The sequence below is a fragment of the Myxocyprinus asiaticus genome, chromosome 32 (assembly GCF_019703515.2).
Source record: "Myxocyprinus asiaticus isolate MX2 ecotype Aquarium Trade chromosome 32, UBuf_Myxa_2, whole genome shotgun sequence".
Taxonomy (NCBI): domain Eukaryota; kingdom Metazoa; phylum Chordata; class Actinopteri; order Cypriniformes; family Catostomidae; genus Myxocyprinus; species Myxocyprinus asiaticus.
Genome location: NC_059375.1, coordinates 21169078 through 21192407, shown reverse-complemented (window position 1 = coordinate 21192407; position 23330 = coordinate 21169078). Strand labels below are relative to the sequence as shown.

General features: G+C 38.9%; 1 protein-coding gene across 4 annotated transcripts; it reads left to right on the top strand.

Annotated features, from left to right (window-relative positions):
* The first annotated feature begins 20 nt into the window (after positions 1–20).
* Positions 21–23309, top strand: LOC127423458 (transmembrane protein 184B-like). Of its 4 annotated transcripts, none has more exons than XM_051667771.1 (10): positions 21–309; positions 2462–2595; positions 3087–3275; positions 3519–3684; positions 14079–14169; positions 14320–14395; positions 14496–14587; positions 14686–14855; positions 15626–15820; positions 19552–23309. In XM_051667771.1, the coding sequence occupies exons 3-10, from the start codon at positions 3108–3110 to the stop codon at positions 19779–19781; spliced, it is 1188 nt and encodes a 395-aa protein (XP_051523731.1). In that variant the 5' UTR covers positions 21–309; positions 2462–2595; positions 3087–3107; the 3' UTR covers positions 19782–23309. The 4 variants fall into 4 exon arrangements, with proteins under 4 accessions (XP_051523731.1, XP_051523734.1, XP_051523732.1 ...); XM_051667772.1 differs by having other exon boundaries at positions 34–142; XM_051667774.1 differs by lacking the exon at positions 2462–2595.
* The last annotated feature ends 21 nt before the right edge of the window (positions 23310–23330 follow it).

The following is a 23330-nucleotide window of genomic DNA, read 5'->3' as shown; positions in this document are numbered from 1 at the left end:
TAACCCATTTTAGCAAAAAGTGAAAGCTTCTGTTTTAGCGGACTTCACAGCTGCTCTCTAGTTTTATCCACGTTAAACTAAGTCGCTGGAGATTGTGTGTAGTGTCACGGGGAGTGTGAAAAGGAGGAATTGCCTTTCAACGGTAGTTAAACTTGGAAGATTGTATTATTTAAACTGACATCAGCAGCGCTGGAATATAAACACGGATAACGGCCAGCGGCGGTGGCTTTGAGGATTTACGGCCGAATCTGTTTTTGTTTGTTTTCCTTTGTGCACGCCGCATGATTTTGAAGCTGCTTTTATGTTGTTGTAAGTTGCTCACTTCTCTCGTTTGTAGATGCTTTGTTTTGTTCTCTCTCTCTCTCTCTCTCTCTCTCTTTCTCTCTTTCTCTCTCTTTCATTTATATATATATATATATATATATATATATATATATATATGTGTGTGTGTGTGTGTGTGTGTGCGCAGTAATGTGCAAAAGTCTTAGGCACTTAAGATGTTTCACAAAAGCATTTGTCTTAAGATGGTTATTTATATCTTCAGCTTTAGTGTGTCAGTAGGAAATATAAATTTTAGACTCCCAAACATTACTTTTGCAAATAGAAAAGATTAGAATAGAAGAACAGGGAGCCCTGCAACAGATGTCATGGCCCCCACAAAGCCCCTCACTGCACATTGTGTCAGTCTGATATTACATGAAGAGACAGAAGCAATTGAGACAGCCTAAAAAGATAGAAGAACTGTGGTGAATTCTCCAAGAAGCTTGGAACATCCTATCTGCCAACAACCAAGAAAAACTGTATCAAGGTGTACCTAGGAGAATTGGTGCTGTTTTAAAGGCAAAGGTGGTCACACCAAATATTGATTTATCTTTTTTATGTTTACTGGACTTTGTATGATGTTAACTGACATCCTCACTCTGCAACATTTTTCACAAGTGCCTAAAACTTTTGCACAGTATTGTATATACATACACTGGTGGCCAAAAGTTTGGAATATACAGATTTTGCTCTTATGGAAAGAAATTGGTACTTTTATTCACCAAAGTGGTATTCAACTGATCACAATGTATAGTCAGGACATTAATAACATGAAAAATTACTATTAAAATTTGAAAGAAATGTTCAGAACTTCTTAAACTACTTCAAAGAGTTCTCATCAAAAAATCCTCCACATGCAGCAATGACAGCTTTGCAGATCCTTGGCATTCTAGCTGTCAGTTTGTTCAGATACTCAGTTGACATTTCACCCCACACTTCCTGTAGCACTTTCCATAGATGTTGCTCTCTTATCGGGCACTTCTCACGCACCTTACACTCTAGCTGATCCCATAAAAGCTCAATGGGGTTAAGATCCATAACACTCTTTTACAGTTATCTGTTGTTCAGTGTCTGTGTTTCTTTGCCCACTCTAAACTTTTCTTTTTGTTTTCTGTTTCAAAAGTGGCTTTTTCTTTGCAATTCTTCCCATAAGGCCTGCACCCCTGAGTCTTCAGTTTACTGTTGTACATGAAACTGGTGTTGAGCGAGTAGAATTCAATGAAGCTGTCAGCTGAGGACATGTGAGGCGTCTATTTCTCAAACTAGAGACTCTGATGTACTTATCCTCTTGTTTAGTTGTACATCTGGCCTTCCACATCTCTTTCTGTCCTTGTTAGAGCCAGTTGTCCTTTGTCTTTGAAGACTGAAATGTACACCTTTGTATGAAATCTTCTGTTTTTTTTTTGTCAATTTCAAGCATTGTATAGCCTTCATTAACTCAAAAACAAACACAAAGACAATGTTAAGCTTCATTTAATGAACCAAATAGCTTTCAGCAGTGTTTGATATAATGGCAAGTGATTTTCTAGCACCAAATTAGCAATTTAGCATGATTACTCAAGGATAAGATGTTGGAGTGATGGCTGCTGGAAATGGGACCTGTCTAGATTTGATCAAAAATGAATTTTTTCAAATAGCAATGGTGCTGTTTTTTACATCAGTAATGTCCTGACTATACTTTGTGATCAGTTTAATGCCACTTTGGTGAATTAAAGTACCAATTTCCTTCCGAAACAGCAAAATCTGTTTTCCAAATTTTTGGCCACCAGTATGTATGTATATATATATATATATATATATATATATATATATATATATATATATATATATATATATATATATTCACTGATGTAAAACTAGCCTTTATATTTTAAACTGATTCATTTGTATAGATGCAGCCCCATGCTTTGGATGGTGGAAACAGCAATGAGTCAGTGGGAATCACTGTCATATTTTTTACCTCCCATTTCCTTGATAATTGTATGTTCTAATGTTTGAATAAGCTCTACCTGGAGCTCTGGATGATTTTAGTGACAATACATGGCTTTTCCACTCTCTGGAGTACGTCATGTTGCATCATATTACAGGAAATTAAAGAGAATTCATCATGCTGTGATAACCATTCCTCTTTCATTTGTAGTGTGATTCACTCAGTCTTTCTAGCAAGTTAGTCCACTGTCGGCCATTTTTGGAACGCTTCCGGGAGGCTATTTCCAGGCATGCCAGTGCAGCTCCTATCTACTTGAATGGAGGAACACTGAAATTTCAAAAACGGTTGGTCAAGATTATGATAAAAGAGCATATTTTAAATCAGCAGTAAAATCTGACAAAACTGGTATCTTAAATTGTGTTTCTTTACCTCATATTACGATAAAACATGCAGTTTTCCTGGCTTTTGTAGCTAATGTGCATGTGCATTCGAGTTGATTGACAGGCGATGTCAGTATCTAAAAGATGATTGGCTCTTTTACCTGTAAGGTGGGACGTCCTTTCTACATCCGTTGACCGTTGGGCGCTCAGAGCTCCTTGGTTGAGCGTTCCGATTTCTCCCATTCATTTTAATAGAAGTAGCCCACATCTGCTAAATAGTCTCTGGATTCACTTCAGTGGAATTTTGTATTTTTTTCCCCCCCAATGCATCATGTTTGTTCTCCAGACATTCTCACTCAGCATCTTTGATGCTCATGTTGCCATATTACTGATTTTAGCATCCTAATCTCTAAATGTCGCAGCTTTTAAGACGTGACTTGCCCTTGTCCGATCAGTTTAGGGAGGAAGTTGCCAGGATGGCTCCTGGGTCACTAGACACAATGGCCCCTAATGGACCCAACATCTCCTGGTTTCCGGAGGCTCCTCTGCTCACTCCAGAGCAGCCCATCTTCCTCATGACAACCACAGCCCAGGCAGTGTCAGGCTTCTTTGTGTGGACTGCTCTTCTGCTCACCTGCCACCAGGTAACACTAACACACCCCTCATGAATCTCATAAAAACATAAAAAAAAAAAAAGCATAATTGTCATGAAAAAAATATCTTGTCACAATGCAAAAAATCTCAGTGGACTTAGTTTCTTTAAACCAAATATGATTTCTTATTTTAGGTCAAATATGACCTGGACATGTTCTTAAAAGATTTTGTGACCAAACCACCTTCTATTTCTGAAAATCTTAACTCAGTGTTTTGATTTTGTTCTTTTGCAGATCTACATGCATCTGCGTTACTACAGCTCTCCCAAGGAGCAGAGGCACATAGTACGCATCCTTTTCATCGTACCAATCTACGCCTTTGACTCCTGGCTCAGCCTTCTCTTCTTTACCAACGACCAGTACTATGTTTACTTTGACACAGTCAGGGATTGTTATGAGGGTAGGTTTGACTTTCTAGCTCTCTTTGTCTGTAGCTTTAAACATGCCACCTTTGTGCCTGTTTAGGGGCTGACTCCTACAGCAGTAGTGTGGCACTGCAGTCTGTATTTCTAACTCTCAGAATCTTTGGTCAGCTGGGAATTCCAGAATCGATTGTTGCAGTTACCATGTTTAGCACACGTCAGTGGAGAGGATACACTGGAAACCTGCTCATGGTTAAACTAAGTCAAGTCATTTTTATTTGTATAGCGCCTTTAACAACACACATCATTTCAAAGCAGCTTTACAGAAAATCATGCATTAACAGAAAATGAAACTGTAATATCTATGTCTTAGTCATCATTGTGTAGTTTGATAAAATACAATTGTGAATTGTTTAAAAATAAGTACTACACTAAAACTAATACACCAGATGCGCATTTGACACCAGTCTAGTATAGTGCCATACATTTATTTTCATCTGTACTTATTTAGATGGACATTTTTTGCTCTAGCCTGGTATTAATGAACATTTGTATATTTTTAATTCAGAGTTAAACGTATAGTTCACCCAAAGTTGAAAATGCTGCCATCACTTACTCATGCAGTGTCATGTTATTTTAAACCTGTTTGATTTCCTTCGTTCTGTGGAACACAAAATGAGCTGTTTAGCAGTATGTCCAAGCTGCCCTTTTTCATACTGCAAAAGTGTATGGGTACCAGGGACAACTGTGGTCACACTTTCATTGTATGGAAAAGAGCAGCATAGACATTTTACTAAATAACTCCTTTAGTGTTTCACAGAAGTCAGTCAGTCATATGGGTTTAGAATTACTTGAGGGTGAGTAAATGACAGAATTAAAATTTTTGGGTGAACTATCCTTTTTAAATGTTTGGACAGTTTTGATTTTCCCTTAATAGAGCTGTTCAGGTTGTAGTTCAAAAACCTGGAGGAAAATTAGCATTTTCGAGCTATGTGTTAGTATAGATTTTCCTATTGGTTTTGATAATGGCAGTTTTGGATAAAAAAAATAAAAAAGTATGTTACTAACAAATTGCTAGATTAGGACTACAAATACCACAAGCATGTGAGTGAACTTGCCTGACGAAATTGAAAACCGTTGTAGTTCTCATCTAGCAACTTGTTAACAACATTCTTTTTTTTATAAACACGGCGGCTTCAAAATTGTGCACTTGCTATATATAGAGCTGCGTTTCAACCTGCTCTCCCACAAGTAGAGATTCACACATACACTGCTTGACAGAACAAGGGAAGAAGACAAATTAACACCTACTGGGGATGCTAAGGTTATCAGCACAGCTCAGTTGCTTTATAAGGTTATTTCTTGAAATTCAGAGACTACTGCAAATAGTCAAGTCACACATTCAAATTTCAACCTGTTTTGCATGATTGAGTTATATAAAGTTTTATGTTTGAAAATAAGGGTAAAAATGATACAGGGACTGTTATTTAAGTTTATCTTTAAGCTTTAACCTAAATAATTGAACATAATGGCCCTACTCTAAAAGCACTAGCGCTAAGTGCAGCACTATGCAATAAGTTATATGCACACTCAACAGGCATGGCCATGAAGTTTCGGTATTTTCATGAAGCATGCGCTAAGTCTAGGTGCAAGTGGGTTTGGAGAAATTGCATGCACAATATGGATTGTGTCAGGTGATATTTAATTCTGATGTTTTTCTCCAGTTATTCCATCATCTGTGTCTTATTATATAGTCCATTCCCTGTTAAGCACCAGCGATATAAACAAAGACAGCACATTCATAAGAAGTTGGTAGTGTAAATGGGCTGTATGCAATGAATTAGAGGAATAGAAATATGGACTTGCGTTCATTTGTGCATTAACTGCGTTGAATATTAGGCATATTTCAAAGACAGTGACTCGCTCCTTTTATACGCATGGAAAATGTGGTTCTTGTCAGGATTTGGATGTAGGCTCTTTTATTGATTCCATGCAGCAAATCAAATAGACACAATAGAAAATGCAGAATCAAACCACATGAAATCATAATTTTCCCCCCTAACATTAACCCACACCCCCACCCGACACAAACAAGCACCCCAGTGGTCAAAAGCCAACTGAAAAAGAAATAGACAATAAAACAGCAGAAAATACTTAGAAACATAAAAAAAGAACATAAAAAGCATACTTTAAAAAACAAAAAGGTTGCAACATACACATCCAAAACCACTAGTCTCTGTCCACTGCCCCTCCCCGAGACCCTTCCAAAAAGGCTAAATAGCTTCCCCATTTCCTGTTGTAAAAATCCCAGTTCCCTAGCCTTCTACATGCCGCAGTCTCAAATGCTGCTACCCTGCCCATCTCCGTGTACCACTCCTGAAATGAGGGCGCTCCAGCTGACTTCCATCCCCTAAAGATGACCTGTCTACCGATCATAACACTGGCTAGAACCCAAATTTTTTTTTTTTGTACTTATCCCCTATATTAATGACCGCTCCATCGCCTAAAATACAGAGCCTGGGGCAAAATGAAATTTGAGTGCCCAATACGTCACATAAATCTCTGAACCCTCAACCAAAATTCTTGGATCTTAACACACCACCAAAAAACATGGGCTGTGTCCCCATCTTCTGATTGGCATCGCCAGCAGGTGGGTGTGTCTTTTAGACCAAGCCTATACAATCTAGAGGGGGTCCAGTAGAATCAATGTAGAATCTTAAGTTGCATAAGGTGCACCCTTGCATCTCTAAATGTAGACTTGGTGTTTTTTAGAATCCTAGCCCACACTTCCTCCTCCAATACCAAGTTTAAATCTTTCTCCCATAATCTCTTGAGATAAGTTGAAGCTCCCTCCCCCAGACTCTGAATTAGCAGGGAGAAATACACTGATACCTTATGACCTTTTCCAAAAGCAGTAATCACCACTCCCAGAGTATCTGCCATTTTAGGGGGGTGTATGCTACTCCCAAAAATAGCACAGAGCAGGTGCCGCAGCTGTAAATACCTAAAGAATTGAAACCTGGGGATCCCAAAATGTTAAAGCATATTTTCAAAGGATCTCAACACTCCACTCTCATATAGGTCACAGAGAGTATTAACCTCCCTCACAATCCACTCTGACCAGCAGAAGGGGACATATTAATATATAACTTTGGGTTCAGCCATATGCTCGAAGCAACGTTTAAATAAATGTCAGAATTTAACACTGTGGACACTTTTGTCCATACCGAGTGCAAATGCGAGATAACGGGGTGTAACTTAACTTCTCCGGTTAGTTTGATAGAAAGGCTTTGCAATGGCGAAACAGGGGCAAGAACTTCCTGCTCAATACAAAACCAGGGAGGGGCTCTCTCAGGTGGAAGCGACCAATGAGCCAAATGTCTGAGACCGAATGCATAATAATAAAACAAAATCTTGGGTAGGCCTAGCCCACCTTTGTCAATCGGCCTATGCAACTTACTGAAATGTAATCTGGGACGTTTACCATTCCAAATGAAGGACTTAACTATGCTATCAAATTGCTTGAAATAAGAGAGGGGGACATCTATAGGGAGAGATTGTAGCAGGTAGTTGAATTTTGGAATACAATTCATTTTAATAACATTAACCTTCCCAATCATAGATAAATGTAATGAAACCCACCTGCCCACATTGTTCAAATCTTTTTATTAAATTGTCAAAATTAACTCTAACTAAATCACACAAATTTGCTGGGAATAAAATGCCCAAATACTTAATGCCCTGTTTGGGCCACTGGAAGGCACCCGGCTGAAAAGCTGTAACTGGGCAGTACACTGTCAGAGCCAAAGATTTGGATTTAGACCAACTGACTCTGTATCCTGAGAACTTAGAAAAATAATTATTAATTCCGTGGAGACAAGGCATAGATCTAGTAGGGTCGGAGACGAATAATAAAATATCATCTGCGTAAAGCAAAAGCTTATGCGCCATACCTCCCGCCACCACCCCTGGAAAATCATCTTCCTTTCTTATCGTGGCTGCAAATGGTTCCAGGGCAAGACAGAACAATAATGGAGAAAGAGATCAACCCTACCAGGTGCCCCTATCCAGAGTAAAATAATCTGAAATTAATCCATTTGTTTGTACCGCCGCTACCGGGTGTCTATAAAGTAACTTAATCCATCCAGTAAAAGTATTCCCGAACCCGTATATTTCCAAAATCTTAAAGATAATCCCATTCTACCATATCAAATGCCTTTTCGGCGTCAAGTGAGATGGCAGCGACCGGAGTCTGATCATTCACCACTGACCACATGATATTGATGAAATGCCTAATGTTATCAGAAGAGCTATGGCCCCGATTAAACCCCACCTGATCTATATGTATAAGAGATGTCATAACTTCACTTAATCAGTTTTAAGAATTTTTGACAATATTTTAATGCCTAGCTGGATCAGGGAAATTGGACGGTAACTCTTATACTCGTTTGGATCTTTATCCTTTTTAATACTCAGACTGATCCGGTCTTGTGTCATGGTTGGCTTTCCATTCTTTAATGATTCCGTATAAACTTCTAGCAAAAGTGGAGCCAGTTCTGTAGCATAAGATCAAAAAAATTCAGCGGCAAAGCCATCTGGCCCCGGAGCCTTGTCTGTAGGCAAGGCCTTAATTACCTCGCCAAGCTCCTCCAAGGTTATCTCAGAATCAAGAGAATATTTTTGCTCTGTCGTCAGTTTAGGAAGTTCTAATGGTTCCATAAAGTTTCTAATATCTTCATCAGTAGACAAAGATGTGGAAATATAGAGATCAAGATAGAATTCTTTAAAGCATTATTAATATCAGTGGCCGAGGTAAATATTTCACCACCAGCTGATTTCACTGGGGGAATGGTAGAAAAAGACTCACTCTGTTTTATATACAGTTGTACTCAAAAGTTTGCATACCCTGGCAGAAATTGTGAAATCTTGGCATTGATTTTGAAAATATGACTGATCATGCAAAAATCATGTCTGATCATGTCTTTTATTTAAGGATAGTGATCATATGAAGCCATTTATTATCACATAGTTGTTTGGCTCCTTTTTAAATCATAATGATAACAGAAATCACCCAAATGGCCCTGATCAAAAGTTTACATACCCTTGAATGTTTGGCCTTGTTACAGACACACAAGGTGACACACACAGGTTTAAATGGCAATTAAAGGTTAATTTCCCACACCTGTGGCTTTTTAAATTGCAATTAGTGTCTGTGTATAAATAGCCAATGAGTTTGTTAGCTCTCATGTGGATGCACTGAGCAGGCTAGATATTGAGCCATGGCGAGCAGAAAAGAACTGTCAAAAGACCTGCGTAACAAGGTAATTGAGCTTTATAAAGATGGAAAAGAATATAAAAAGATATCCAAAGCCTTGAAAATGACAGTCAGTACTGTTCAATCACTTATTAAGAAATTCGGGGATCTCTTGATACCAAGCCAAGGTCAGGTAGACCAAGAAATATTTCAGCCACAACTGCCAGAAGAATTGTTCGGGATACAAAGAAAAACCCACAGGTAACCTCAGGAGAAATATAGGCTGCTCAGGAAAAAGACGGTGTGGTTGTTTCAAGGAGCATAATGCTTGTTGACCCCTCTCCAAATATAATGCTTATGGTTGTGACCATAAAGTTCTATTTTGGTCTCTTCACTCCAAATTACAGTGTGCCAGAAGCTGTGAGGCGTGTTAAGGTGTTGTCGGGCATATTGTAACCAGGCTTTTTGTGGCATTGGCTTTTTTGTGGCATCTCGTCCATGCAGCTCATTTTTGTTCAAGTATCGTCATATTGTGCTCCTTGAAACAACCAACAATTTCTGCCAGGGTATGCAAACTTTTGAGCACAACTGTATCTAGCCAAAAGCTTCCCTGCTTTGTCCGCTGACTCAAAGTATGACTGTCTTGCCCTGAATAGCCAACACTCCACCTTCCCTGACAAAATAGTATTATATCTGTATTTCAATCGGGTAAATTCTCTGACGCCATTAGACGACATTCAGAGCTTTTTTCGTAAATGAGGCATACTGTATGATCCGGCCCCTAAGAACTGCCTTAAGTGCCTCCCAAGCCATGCCCACAGAGGATACTGAGGACCAGTTGGTCTCCATATAGACATTGATTTCAGCCTTTAGCATTTGTTGGAATTCAGGATTTTGCAAAAGGGATTCATTAAAATGGCAACTATATGATTTCTTTTTCTCCGTATTTGGCAACACCTCTAAACACACCAGGGTGTGATCTGAGACTAAGATGTTTCCAATTGAGCAATCAACAACAGATGAAATGAGGGACTTAGATATATATATATATATATATATATATATATATATATATATATATATATATATATATATATATATATAAAAACTATTCTAGAGTAAATCTTATGGACTGAAGAAGAAAAATGTATAGTCCCTACCATATGGGTTCAAAAGTCTCCAAATATCTGTAAGACCAAGATTTTTACACATCCTGTGAAGCGTCACTGTTGCTCTAGGGGGCTTGCACAATTTTGCTTCACTATGATCAAGGACTGAGTCCATCAAAAGATTAAAATCTCCTCCCAATATTATATCATGAGGGGTGCCAGCGGCTTGCATCATCCCATCAAGATCTATAAAAAAGCCCTGACCACCAACGTTGGGTGCATAAATATTCGCCAAAATAAGACTTTGTCCCTGAATTTCAGATAAAACAATAATGACTCTTCCTATTTTATCTTTACTCTGTTTGAGACATTTGTTTACCCTTGTTTACTTATCATTGTAATGACTCCCCTGCTCTTACTTGAGCCAGCACTATAAAAAAAATGCCCACCCCATATCTTTCCAATTTTTCAGCTTCCTGCGGGGAAAGGTGCATTTCTTGAAGAAACATTATATCATATTTCTTAAGCTTAAGAAAAGAAATAACCTTCCTTCCTTTTTATAGGGTGCCCCAACCCATTCACATTCCACGTGGAGAGAGTCAGTCCATTCATATTAACATTTGACATTTTGACATGTAAGAAAAAATAGATTGTGTGTCAAAAACAGGATTATAAAGACCACATTCCAACATTAGTGCAACAGTCAAACCCTGAACATTCCCCAGAACCAAACAAACAGAAAACAAAAACATAAGCATTAACCCCGCGCACGACAGAGCCAACTGGCGTCCATCCCTCCAAACTCAAATAGTCCATGCACTTCTACGAAAACCCTCCATGACAACTTTGCCGTTAGATTGCTCAAGTCCGGTGATTCTATACAAATTTTGTGAGACAGAATTACTCAGCAAAAGATAATCTATAAAACTAACTCCAGCCAATAGGCAGAATAAACACAAAGAGCATGTAACTTCATCCATAAAACTGTCCTAAAGGTGTATTATCCTACAAAATAAACTCCAGCCACTAGGCAAAACCTGCACAAAAAGAGGGTGCAGATTCTTCAAACAGTCAATCGAATGTTCAGTGAGCTGGTCCACCCGGTGGCAACGTAAGCACCACAACACGACCCATTCATTCCATTGACTTTATGAAGGACATCCCTTGCTGTGGGCATGTGAATGTTTTACGGCCATCCTTAGCATCTTTTTTCAATTAGGCCGGGAATATCAATGCAAAAGTGACCTTCCTTTGATGTAAAAGTTTCTTACATTCCTTGAATCGATCACGTTTCTCTCGTCGAGTTTGCAAAGTCTGGGAATAAGAGAATGCTGTGGTTTTTCCAAGAAAGCCTTCCTTTACTCCTCGACTCACGTAACACAAGATTTTATCAGATGATCTCATAAATTTGGCCAGAATTGATCGGTGCCTGTCTCCCTCAGCGGATCGCCGAGCCTGAACCCTGTGAGCTCGCACGATTTCCAGCTCATGGCCTGCTATGTCGAGCAGACTCGGAAAGAGCCCGTCCAGAAATTCCACCATATTCTCTCCCTCTGCTCCCTCCGGGACTCCCATGATACGGATGTTATTCCGCTGGCTACGGTTTTCCATGTCCTCCAACTTCTCCCAGACATGCTCCAAATCCACCTTGGTGGATCATCGGACAGATAATTCCCTCTCCGATGACTGCAGACAATCAATCCATTTCTCGACATCCCCCACTCGTGACCACATCAGTAAATTTCGCCTCCACGGCAGTGATCGATTGACGTATCACAGCAAGGTCCTCCAAGTCAGCGACGACCTTCATCAGCTTTGCCGACATGTTCAACATCTCTCGCCGCCTTTCCCACAACTCTCCGACCAAATCGACTCCCTGGTCCGCGGCCTTCTCAGGGGTGTCAGCCTGAGCACATAAGTGTCTTTTAATCTCCAGAGCCCAAGGATTTTGAATTTTTTTACATATTGTCCTCCTAGAAGAGTTATGGAACAGAGTGTATCGAATCTTACCGGTTTATGTCATTAAAAGGTATTAAAACTAGCAAAGTGCGCAGAGCTTGCCGTTCACATGTCCGATCTTCGCATGGCGTCTGACCTTTAACAAAGTTGAACAAAGCTCATTAAAAAATATTTTTTCATAAAACGGCTACAACAGTGATTGTCAGGGACATAATTTGATGTTCCATTATATATTCAGAGTTTGGTAATGAACTTCATTAACACCTTCTGGTGGAATCTCCAAAAGGCAAATGGAGGAACTGAGTTTAGACTTTGCGCTGAAAACAGACATGATTTTGAAACATCTTAGTGCAGTTACCTATTTCTCAGGATCTATTTGCCCCACTTCATTCACAGACAAAAAAGCCACAATTTGCGCACATACACCCACAGATAACGTAAACACTCCCTCCCATGCCCACTTGCGCTTTGAGCTAGCACGAAAATTGTGCTTCGAATTGGTGCTCTCACGAAAATTAGATACGTTTTTGCGTATGCTCATTGCACATTGTGCTGTGCCTAGCGCAGTTATGTAAATAGAGCCCAGAAGCTCTTATGTGGTTCTTTGTTCCATTTGAATATTTCCCCATCATTTTATGGACGCTTTTCACAGATTATGACACGTTTCCCACTTATTTGGCAACCTAAATCTAGCAAACTTTTTTTTTTCCAATGTAATTTTTTGGTGTTAATTTAGAACATTATTATTTGTGTTGTATTACCCTGGCATTAAAAACAAAAACAAAAGATAGGGATGGGAGATGGTGTTTCATATTCAGCTGCTGAGGGTTGATGGTAAATTTGACATCTCTTTCTGTTCTAACTGCCAAAATCCATCTCTCTCTGTTTTTTTTTTTTTTTTTACCCTTTTTAGAAAGTCGTGGAAACGTATTAGTGGATTTTTTTATTTTGCCATTGGAACAAATGGAAATGCAAAATAATATTTGCTGTTGTCTTCCATTTACCACTGCAGAAGTTTACCCTGCTATAGTTTACTTCCACATTGCAAAACTGGAAATCTGAAATGGGTCTATTATAATTAACTAGATGGTGGTACTGTCCTGTAATCTCAAAGGATGAAGGATGCTGCTACCGCAGTTCAGTCTTTTTTGTAGCATGGGCTGACAACCACGAGGGATGGTTTGCAGTGCACCGCTGTGTCATTGTTTAGTAAAACTCTTTTGTTGGTGTTTGGTGAAACACTGATGAAGGGATTTAGGCAGAAATGTCTGCTCTGCTATACTGTCTGTGCCACAGTATGAAAAATAATGTTATCTGTTATTGTAGCACAGTTAATCACCAGAATTTATTCTAGCCATTAAAGGAATATTCCGGGTTCAGTACAAGTGAAGCTCAATCGACAGCAATTGTGGCATAATATTACCACAAAAATAAATTTTGACTTGTCCTTCCTTTTCTTTTAAAAAAGCAAAAATCTGGGTTACAGTGAAGCATTTACAACAGAAGTGAATGGGGCCAATCCATAAATGTTAAAATACTCACTATTTCAAAAGTATAGACAAAAGACATAAACAATATGCATGTTAACATGATTTTAGTGTGATAAAATCGCTTACTAACCTCTTCTGTGTAAAGTTATAGCCAATTTTACAACTTCGTTGCCAAGACGATGAAATGTCAACAAACACTAAAACGACTGTCAAAATGAAAATTTAAACAACTTTGCCTTTAAACCCAGCCCAATTCACTTCCATTGGAAGTGCCTCACTCTAATATCGGTTTTTGCTGTTTTTCTAAAGAAAAGGAGGGATGAGTCAAAATAATTTTTTGTGGTTTATCAACATTATTCCACAAATACTGTCGATTGAGCTTAACTTGTATTGAACCTGGAATATTCCTTTAAGGATCTTGCATGATCTGTTTTCAGTGATGTGAAATGAGATGTCATTTCAGTGCTACCAAGTTGCTTCTGTCCATATTTGAAGCATTTCAGTGTTTTTGACTGAAGTTTTTATTGATTGTGTGAGTTATAGATTGTGTTTTTGTTCTTTTGTCCTTAATGGAGATGCCAATCCCTTTGTCTAATTATTATTATTTATTTTTTTTGCAGCATTTGTGATCTATAACTTCTTGAGCCTCTGCTATGAATACCTTGGAGGTGAGAGTGCTATCATGGCTGAGATCAGAGGAAAACCAATTGAGTGAGTGTTTTTTATTAATTATTATTATTATTATAAACGGATACCTCCGAATAAATTGTTCTTATTGATATTTAATGTGACTGCAGGTGTATTTTTGCAACTTCAAAATGAGTGATTCCTTCATTTGAAACCTGTCTTCGTTTGATGCAGGTCCAGCTGTATATATGGAACATGCTGTCTTTGGGGCAAGACCTACTCTATTGGCTTCCTTAGATTTTGCAAACAGGTGTGCTTTTTGAACCCATTGGGGGCATTTGTCTTTAGACTTCATCCCCTGCGTTGAATCAGTTTTTCCAGATTTTTTTAGTCGTTTGTTTGTTTCACAGGCCACTTTACAATTCTGTGTTGTAAAACCTCTGATGGCACTGATCACAGTCATCCTACAGGCCTTTGGGAAATATCGTGATGGGGATTTCAAGTATGTCCTTCTCATGCAGTGTCTGATGTGTGTCTGACAGTTTTATCTAATATAATTTAAGTTTTTATTTGTTTTGGCCTTTGTTTTTGACCCCACAGTGTAGCTAGCGGTTACCTTTATGCGACCATCATCTATAACATCTCCGTCAGCCTGTCCCTCTACGCCCTCTTCCTGTTCTACTTTGCCACCCGAGACCTCCTCAGTCCCTACAGGCCTATGCTCAAGTTCTTCATGGTCAAATCAGTCATCTTCCTCTCCTTCTGGCAAGGTGAGCAGATCACTCTCTGGAACTAGTTTTATTATCTGCCGGTAGTGATACTGAAGGGCGATTATTTTAGGGATGTGCAAAACTGATTGGTTGGTTTTATGAAAGCCCTGAATAGTTTGTGTGCATCAGATGCATTTCTTAGGGCCATTCACAAAGGAAGCGTTCTTGCATGCAAAAATAGCTAGATGGAGTGCAAGAATGAAACAGAATGCAGGGATCTTGAGACATGATTTCAAAAGTTAAACCTTTTTTACCTTGACACTGTCTTAAACAGAATGCTTATGGTGCAAGATTGAAAAATATGAAAAATACAGTGAGATGTGACGTAACCGGCAATGATGTCTGTCTGCATGTGTACATAGACCAACAGTTATGTAAAATTTGGACCGAATGCAAAAATGTGCAGCTCTTCAAAAGGGTGATAGATATACAGTATATTAATCAAATAAGTACACTAAATAGCTATAACCTTTATTGCACAAATCATTATGGACATGGACTTACACATAATAATGGGAACATTGCTCACTGCAGTTGAAGTCTTAAATCCCTCTAAAGGTGCATTTCAAAATTCATCCCCTTCAAAGCACCATCACAAATGGTGCTGAAAATATTACAGGTAGTCAACCTCAGTAATCAACTAGTTGGTTGTTGGATGACTTGATGCCGTGTCAACCATCCTGCCCAACCATAATCCATGTATTTAAGTAAATATGAGTATATTTACAGTTATGGATAAACAGCTTATGAGATTCTGTTGATCGTATCAGGCATGCTGCTGGCCATTCTGGAGAAGTGTGGTGCAATTCCTCAGATCAGCTCTCCTGAGGTTTCTGTTGGTGAGGGAACTGTTGCAGCCGGCTACCAGAACTTCATCATTTGCATCGAGATGTTCTTTGCCGCCTTGGCTCTGCGACATGCGTTTACGTACAAAGTCTACATGGACAAGAGACTGGATTCCCTTGGTGAGATTTTGACAGCAGGTTTACATGAACAAATGTTTGGGGGGTTTTTTCTGCGTAAAACAGGGAAATTCACTAAGAATTAATTGTGCCCGGTAAAAGCGCTGGTTATTTGCATGCACTGTCTAGCACCCAATTCACTAAAGAAATTATGCACTAAGAAATCAGGCAACAGTGCAAATGCGCCCACAAAATCTGTACTGATTACAATATGCGCACAGCAGTTCTCGATCTTGAGGGCCGGTTCTGAGCTCTGTATTGCAGAGGATGCAGCAGACCACTGCCATCTGTCACACTGTGCCAGGACTGTACAGCACTTCTGTAATAAAAAAACCTGAATCATCTCTTAAACATGCCGAAAGTACGCTTAAATACACCACCCATATGGATATATGCCCAGTTATAGCACTCTTCTCCATTATTTGATTACTACTGCCATAATCAACAGAAACTCTACACAAACATCTCTTTTTAAATCAAATAAATTTTATTGCCTGCTTTCCTCAGGCGGTAATGGCATTATGTAAATTGCGCCAGGCAATTTTTGTGAATGTAGCAAAATCTATAATGAGCTTAATTTACATAGAATGGAGGTGTTTTTGCACATAAAGGAATTATAGTTACTTAATTTTAGTACTCAATATGCACAAAAGTGGCACAGCTGTTTTGTGAATTTGCACTTACTGTTTAATATAAGTTTAAACATATTTTTTTTTTTACATTCCAGCGTGTTTTAATGAAATTTAAATCTCACTAAAGTAAAATCTTTCTCTCTTAATATATTGTCACAATGATTAGGGCTGGGTAAATATATAAATTTTCTGATGCATTGTGATCTTTGTTTGAATGATCTCGATACCGATTCTTAAATCCCTAGATCAATTTTCCTCTTTGTGGCAACCCTTTATAATGCCAGAAAATCCCTAGCATGTGCAAACAAATTCCACGCTATGTGACTAAAAATGTCTATGATTAGCCACTAGGAAGTAAATGTTCAGATTTCACTTACCAGTGATTGAGTAGTATAGTGGAGAAGTTATTAGTACAGAGGTCCTTTCACTGCGTGTTGAGAATAAAAGTTTGGTTTAACTCGTTCATGTCATTAGATAATGTCTCTTTTAATACTCTTCCTGTTTTTACAGTGAGTTGTTGATTAAAAACAACAAAAAAAGAAACATTTGATTCTAATCACACATAAATGCGCTAAAGAAATTACGCACATCTTCCTTTGTTTTATGCGCTCACTGGCTGATACCGCTAGCCTTAAAGAGAAAGTACCGATTTAGCACATGTTCTACATAACAATGTAAATACTTGTATATAGCACATTTAGCAAGAAAACAAACTTGTAACATATAGGCAACATAATGTATGCAATTTCAAGACTTTTAATTGATTGAATAGACTGAATTTGAAAAACTTTCAAAAGCTAAATGTGACAAATTGGATGTAAAACTTATGATAAAATATAATTTCGAGCTGTACAAGGACAGGTTGCCTAGAAGGCTCCTTTATAATTAAAGCTGCGCTATGTAACTTTGTTCTCTCTAGCGACATCTGTGGTTGAAACTTAAAATTGCAAGCAATTTGTGGAAGGATTCATTACATCAGTCGTGTTCTGGCACTGCTCTTCTGGCGGATGAATCTCCCAATTTTAGCTTACCTGGACATTGCCTGTGTGTGATGATTGGAGCTGGAGTCATAACGTGCTATTTTCATGTTGATATGTTATATGTTAAACATTTGAAATGGAAATATTACTTTGATGAAGATAATCAACACTCTTATTTACATATTTGAATGAATTTTACATTTAAATCGCATTTCTGACACTACACTCAAAGCACTTTTTTGGGGGGGGGATTTTTCCCCTTTTTCTCCCAATTTGGAATGCACAATTCTCAATGCGCTCTAAGTCCTCGTTGTTGCATAGTGATTCGCTTCAGTCCGGGTGGCAGAGGACGAATCCCAGTTGTCTGAGACAGTCAACCCGCGCATCTTGTTGAGCGCGTTGCCACGGAGACATAGCGCGTGTGGAGGCTTCACGCCATCCACCGCGGCAACCACGCTCAATTCACCATGCGCCCCACCGAGAACAAACCACATTATAGCGACCACGAGGAGGTTACCCCATGTGACTCTACCCTCCCTAGCAACCGGGCCAATTTGGTAGCTTAGGAGACCTGGCTGGAGTCACTCAGCACGCCCTGGGTTTCGAACTAGCGAACTCCAGGGGTGGTAGCCAGCGTATTTTACCACTGAGCTACCCAGGCCCCCCACTCAAAGCACTTTTAAATAGAGAACAGAGGACTCTCCTCAGCCATCACCAGTAGATCTTAATATGATTATTCAAGTGTTTTATCTACTATTAATGTTTGAATTGTACTACAGTTTTCAATTTAAGAGGTTAAACTCGTGATATGGCTGATATGAGTTCAATAGAAGACTTTATTATTTTTATACTATATTGTCCAGCCTCAGTTACTACTATAGCATGTCTGTGCAATGCACACAATAACACTAAACTAAAAACATAAAATGAGGATTCAGTAATGATGGGGATAAAATATACTTTATTAAACATAAATATAATAAGCTTAAATATGCAATATAACAATTACAAGAAGTCAATTTCAGAAGTCATACATATTAAACATGTCTCAGAAACTTCAGTGGACAACGTAGATACATCGTGATCGGTTAACACACGAGTAATGTTCGATTCATACAAGCATGACAATCAATATAAGCTTCAACAACCCTACTAGAAAACATATCCAAGCTTTATAGCAGGTAAACAACTTCGCCAAACGGATAACAGATAAACATCCATCTAGACTGCAGCGATGCTATCCTGAACTGTGTGAGTGTTACTGAATTGAGTTAAACAGCGTAGTTAGTTTCTCCAGCTGGAACATGAGACAGCCGGTGCTTCTTTCTTGTGTGTGCGGATATGATGTAATGATGCACCAAATCGAACCTGACAGCTCAAAATACAAATAATTTTTATAGGCTTACCGTAGAGGATCGGGGTAAGACAAAGACATAGTTTTGAACACTGATTGTTGATGTACTCAATCAATAATGGCAATTTGTTAATTTTTAACCAAAGAATAGTGCAGCTTTAAGAGCATTAGCTGAGAGAGAATTTCTTTCAAATGTAAGCAAAATGGACATTGTAACAGAAATGTACCAATATTAATCGATATCAAATTGAGATCGGAATTGAATCGAGAGCTTGTGAATCGGTTTCGAATTGTAAAATCTGTATCAGTACCCAGCCCTAACAATGATAATGGCTCAGTACTCATGGCTGATTTTGTCTTTTCCTGTTCTGCTTTTATTCTGTGCATCATTATTTATTCACAACTATTTTATTTTTTCCCTGTTCTGTTATTTCAATGTGTTGTCATTTTTCTCGGTCTTTGTCCATCTTGCTTTCATGTTCTTATTCATTTCATTAATATTCCTTACATTGGTTTCATATTCGGTCCCATGCATTACATCCACCCCTTTCCCCCCTTCCTCCATCTCTGTTTCTCCTTTTCATGCTGCGCTATATAGGCCCTGTTCCTACATATGGACAGTACGGTACGCTATAGTTTCTGATTTTATTGTGCTCTCTAAGTGTCAGTCTTTCTCTGAAGCATTGCAACTAAACATTGCTTTCTTTCATGTGTTTTAAAAACAAACGTCTTTATCTGCCTCTTATTAATTTCCTCCTCCTTCTCAAGGTCGCTGTGCCCCCATGAAGAGCATCTCCAGCAGCTTGAAGGAAACGATGAACCCCGGAGACATGGTTCAGGATGCCATCCACAACTTCTCCCCAGCGTACCAACAGTACACCCAGCAGTCCACCCTGGAGCAAGGAGTCACCGCACCACAGATCTCCCGCAATCACAGCTCCGTGAGCTCCCGGGACAATGAGAAAACCCTACTGCTTAGCTCTGATGATGAGTTTTAATGTACTCACCCTCGAAACACTTTGTCCTTAGCAAAGGTTTATAGTAAGGGACCGTATTGTTGCAGTAGTGTAATGATGTAAGTTATTGAAGGACCATCGAAAGCAAGTAGTTTATGGATCCTATTGCATCCGGTAGAATATGGAAATTAAGCTGCTTATACTTGCTTTGTAGTAATATGTCATCTTGCTGCGCTTTGTCTGATAATGTTGTTTATGCAAAGAGTTCAATAATAATACATTCGTCTATACTTTGAATTTTTGTCCAAAACATCCTATGTGTTCTGACATTTTCAGCATTGGAATTTATGTATTTTTTTATGCTTTTAGTTTTACATAGGGGGTGCTTGAACATCCCAGCATATTTATAAAGAGCAGTGTATTTGAGGCCTCCTGTTGTGCAGGAATTTGGCCTAATTACTTTCCTGTTTCTAATTTACAAGTTCAAGTGCACCTTTGCTTTTACGCTTCAACAGTGTTTATAGCTTCCCCAGTGATTTAAAGGGTGGGTGTAGTTGTGAATAAGAGAGTGTAGTGACGGTAGAGGGTGTGCCAGCTGTTTGTAACGCTGCTGTTTTTTGACTGATGAATCAAGGGAGAGTGTAGGAGTGGAGGATAGTCGAGGAGAAGTTGATGGTCAATGATAAGATTACAGATTAAGAGAAATCTGCTCTAGGATTGGATAGGAGTGAGCAGTGTTCGGCTGTCTGGATTATAAGGCTGCAATTGGAGCATTACTTGCCTGGTGCAGATTAGCACAGGCTTTCATCAAAGGGTGGCGGCCATAGACCACTGCAGTAAGTCCACTATCTAGGTTAGTGGTTTAAAAAAAAAAAAATGGAGTATGATAACTTTCGTTTCTCTCTTCTAGCTTTTCACAGAGAACATCTCTACAAAAGAATGGCATTGTAGCACAATCGGATACCATTGGTTTTATCTGTTTGTCAACTTGTGTCCAATTGAGAATAAGAAAAAGTATTATTTGCAATGTATTAAAGCTTCTCAAAATGGGCTCCATTTTTAGATGTCCCACTAGAGGGAGGCTTATCTCAAAGTTCATTTAGAGATACACCAGTCAAAAGTTTTGAAACACTCACTCATTCTTTATTATAATTTTTTTCCCTTCACATTTTAGAATAATAGTGAAGTCATCAAAACTATGGAATAACATAAATGGAACTATGGGAATTATGTTGTGACTAAACAAAATCCCAAATAAATCAAAACTGTGTTATATTTTAGCATCTTCAAAGTAGTCGCCCTTTGCCCAGAATTTGCAGACATGTACTCTTGACATTTTCTCAACCAGCTTCTTGAGGTATCACCCTGGGATGCTTTTTAAACTGTATTGAAGGAGTTCCCATCTATGTTGGGCACTTATTGGCTGCTTTTCTTTATTATTTGATCCAAGTCATCAATTTCAAAAACTTTTATTTATTTTTTATTAAATTTTCGTTTTATAATGATATAAATTAATATGATGGCACAATTATATTTTTGTCTACAAAACTAATTTCAAACATTTAAGCATAAGCCTTCAGATCAAAAGATTTTTAAGATCATGAGAAACATTTCAGTCCAGTGTTTCAAAACTTTTGACCGGTAGTGTACATTAGTTCAAACCTTATCTTTATGGGACATGCCTGTTATCATTGACCCACACCGAAAGTCACAGAGTGTCTCCCTTTCTTAAGAAGCATCCGCTGTTGTGCTGTAACTCTTCAGATAGCACTAAGCCCTCAGTAACAAAGCTTTGTGCTTGTTGTTGGTTAGATAGCATTTCTGGAGTTACATATTTAACTGCCTTCAAATGCTTTTATTGGTACAAAAGAGGCCAGTATAAAAACAAAGAAGCTGGAACAAAGTACAAGTATGTATGGTACCTGCTTCGAGAGTTTAGAGAGCTTAGTGTTTTATAGTGTGTTCTTTATAAGAGGAGGATTTATTTTAATATAGCCAATATTGTAACTTGCACTAAGCAGTTTTTTATATGTAGGGGAAATCTAAATATCCTAGCATATTTTGGCAAGCTACACTATATTGCCAAAAGTATTCGCTCATCTGCCTTTAGACGCATATGAATTTAAGTGACATCCCATTCTTAATCCATAGGGTTTAATATGACGTCGGCCCACCCTTTGCAGCTATAACAACTTCAACTCTTGTGGGAAGGCTTTACACAAGGTTTAGGAGTGTGTTTATGGGAATTTTTGACCATTCTTCCAGAAGCGCATTTGTGAGGTCAGACACTGATGTTGGACGAGAAGGCCTGGCTCGCAGTCTTCGCTCTAATTCATCCCAAAGGTGCTCTATTGGGTTGAGGTCAGGACTCTGTGCAGGCCAGTCAAGTTCTTCCACACCAAACTCGCTCATCCATGTCTTTATGGACCTTGCTTTGTGCACTGGTGCGCAGTCATGTTGGAACAGGAAGGGGCCATCCCCAAACTGTTCCCACAAAGTTGGGAGCATGGAATTGTCCAAAATCTCTTGGTATGCTGAAGCATTCAGAGTTCCTTTCACTGGAACTAAGGGGCCAAGCCCAGCTCCTGAAAAACAACCCCACACCATAATCCCCCTCCACCAAACTTCACAGTTGGCACAATGCAGTCAAACAAGTACTGTTCTCCTGGCAACCACCAAAACCAGACTCGTCCATCAGATTGCCAGATGGAGAAGCGTGATTCGTCACTCCAGAGAACGCGTCTCCACTGCTCTAGAGTCCAGTGGCGGCGTGCTTTACACCACTGCATCCAACGCTTTGCATTGCACTTGGTGATGTATGGCTTGGATGCAGCTGCTCAGCCATGGAAACCCATTCCATGAAGCTCTCTACGTTCTTCTTGAGCTAATCTGAAGGCCACATGAACTTTGGAGGTCTGTAGCGACTGACTCTGCAGAAAGTTAGCGACATCTGCGCACTATGCGCCTCAGCATCCGCTGACCCCGCTCTGTCATTTTACGTGGCCTACCACTTCGTGGCTGAGTTGCTGTCATTCCCAATCACTTCCACTTTGTTATAATACCACTGACAATTGATTGTGGAATATTTAGTAGCGAGGAAATTTCACGACTGGACTTGTTGCTCAGGTGGCATCCTATCACAATACCATGCTGGAATTCACTGAGCTCCTGAGAGCGGCCCATTCTTTCACAAATGTTTGTAGAAGCAGTCTGCATGCCTAGGTGCTTCATTTTATACACCTGTGGCCATGGAAGTGATTGGAACACCTGAATTCAATTATTTAGATGGGTGAGCGAATACTTTTGGCAATATAGTGCATCTCTGTAACGTGACATTTATTCAGAGAGTTATGGCTAATGTGATTTCAAGTAATATAGGAAGTGCTGTTACATTGAATAAAATATTTTGTGGAAACATATTTTGAAGCAACACTAAGATGTTTAAACATTTGTAATGTCATGTTATTGTAAAACAGAGCATTATGTATTACTATGTCAAAGATTGTGCTTATATTTTTTCCTTTGATGCTCTGACAAATACCTAGTAAACAATAAATAATTTTGTCTGTTTCTGTGATTTGTTTTTTTTTC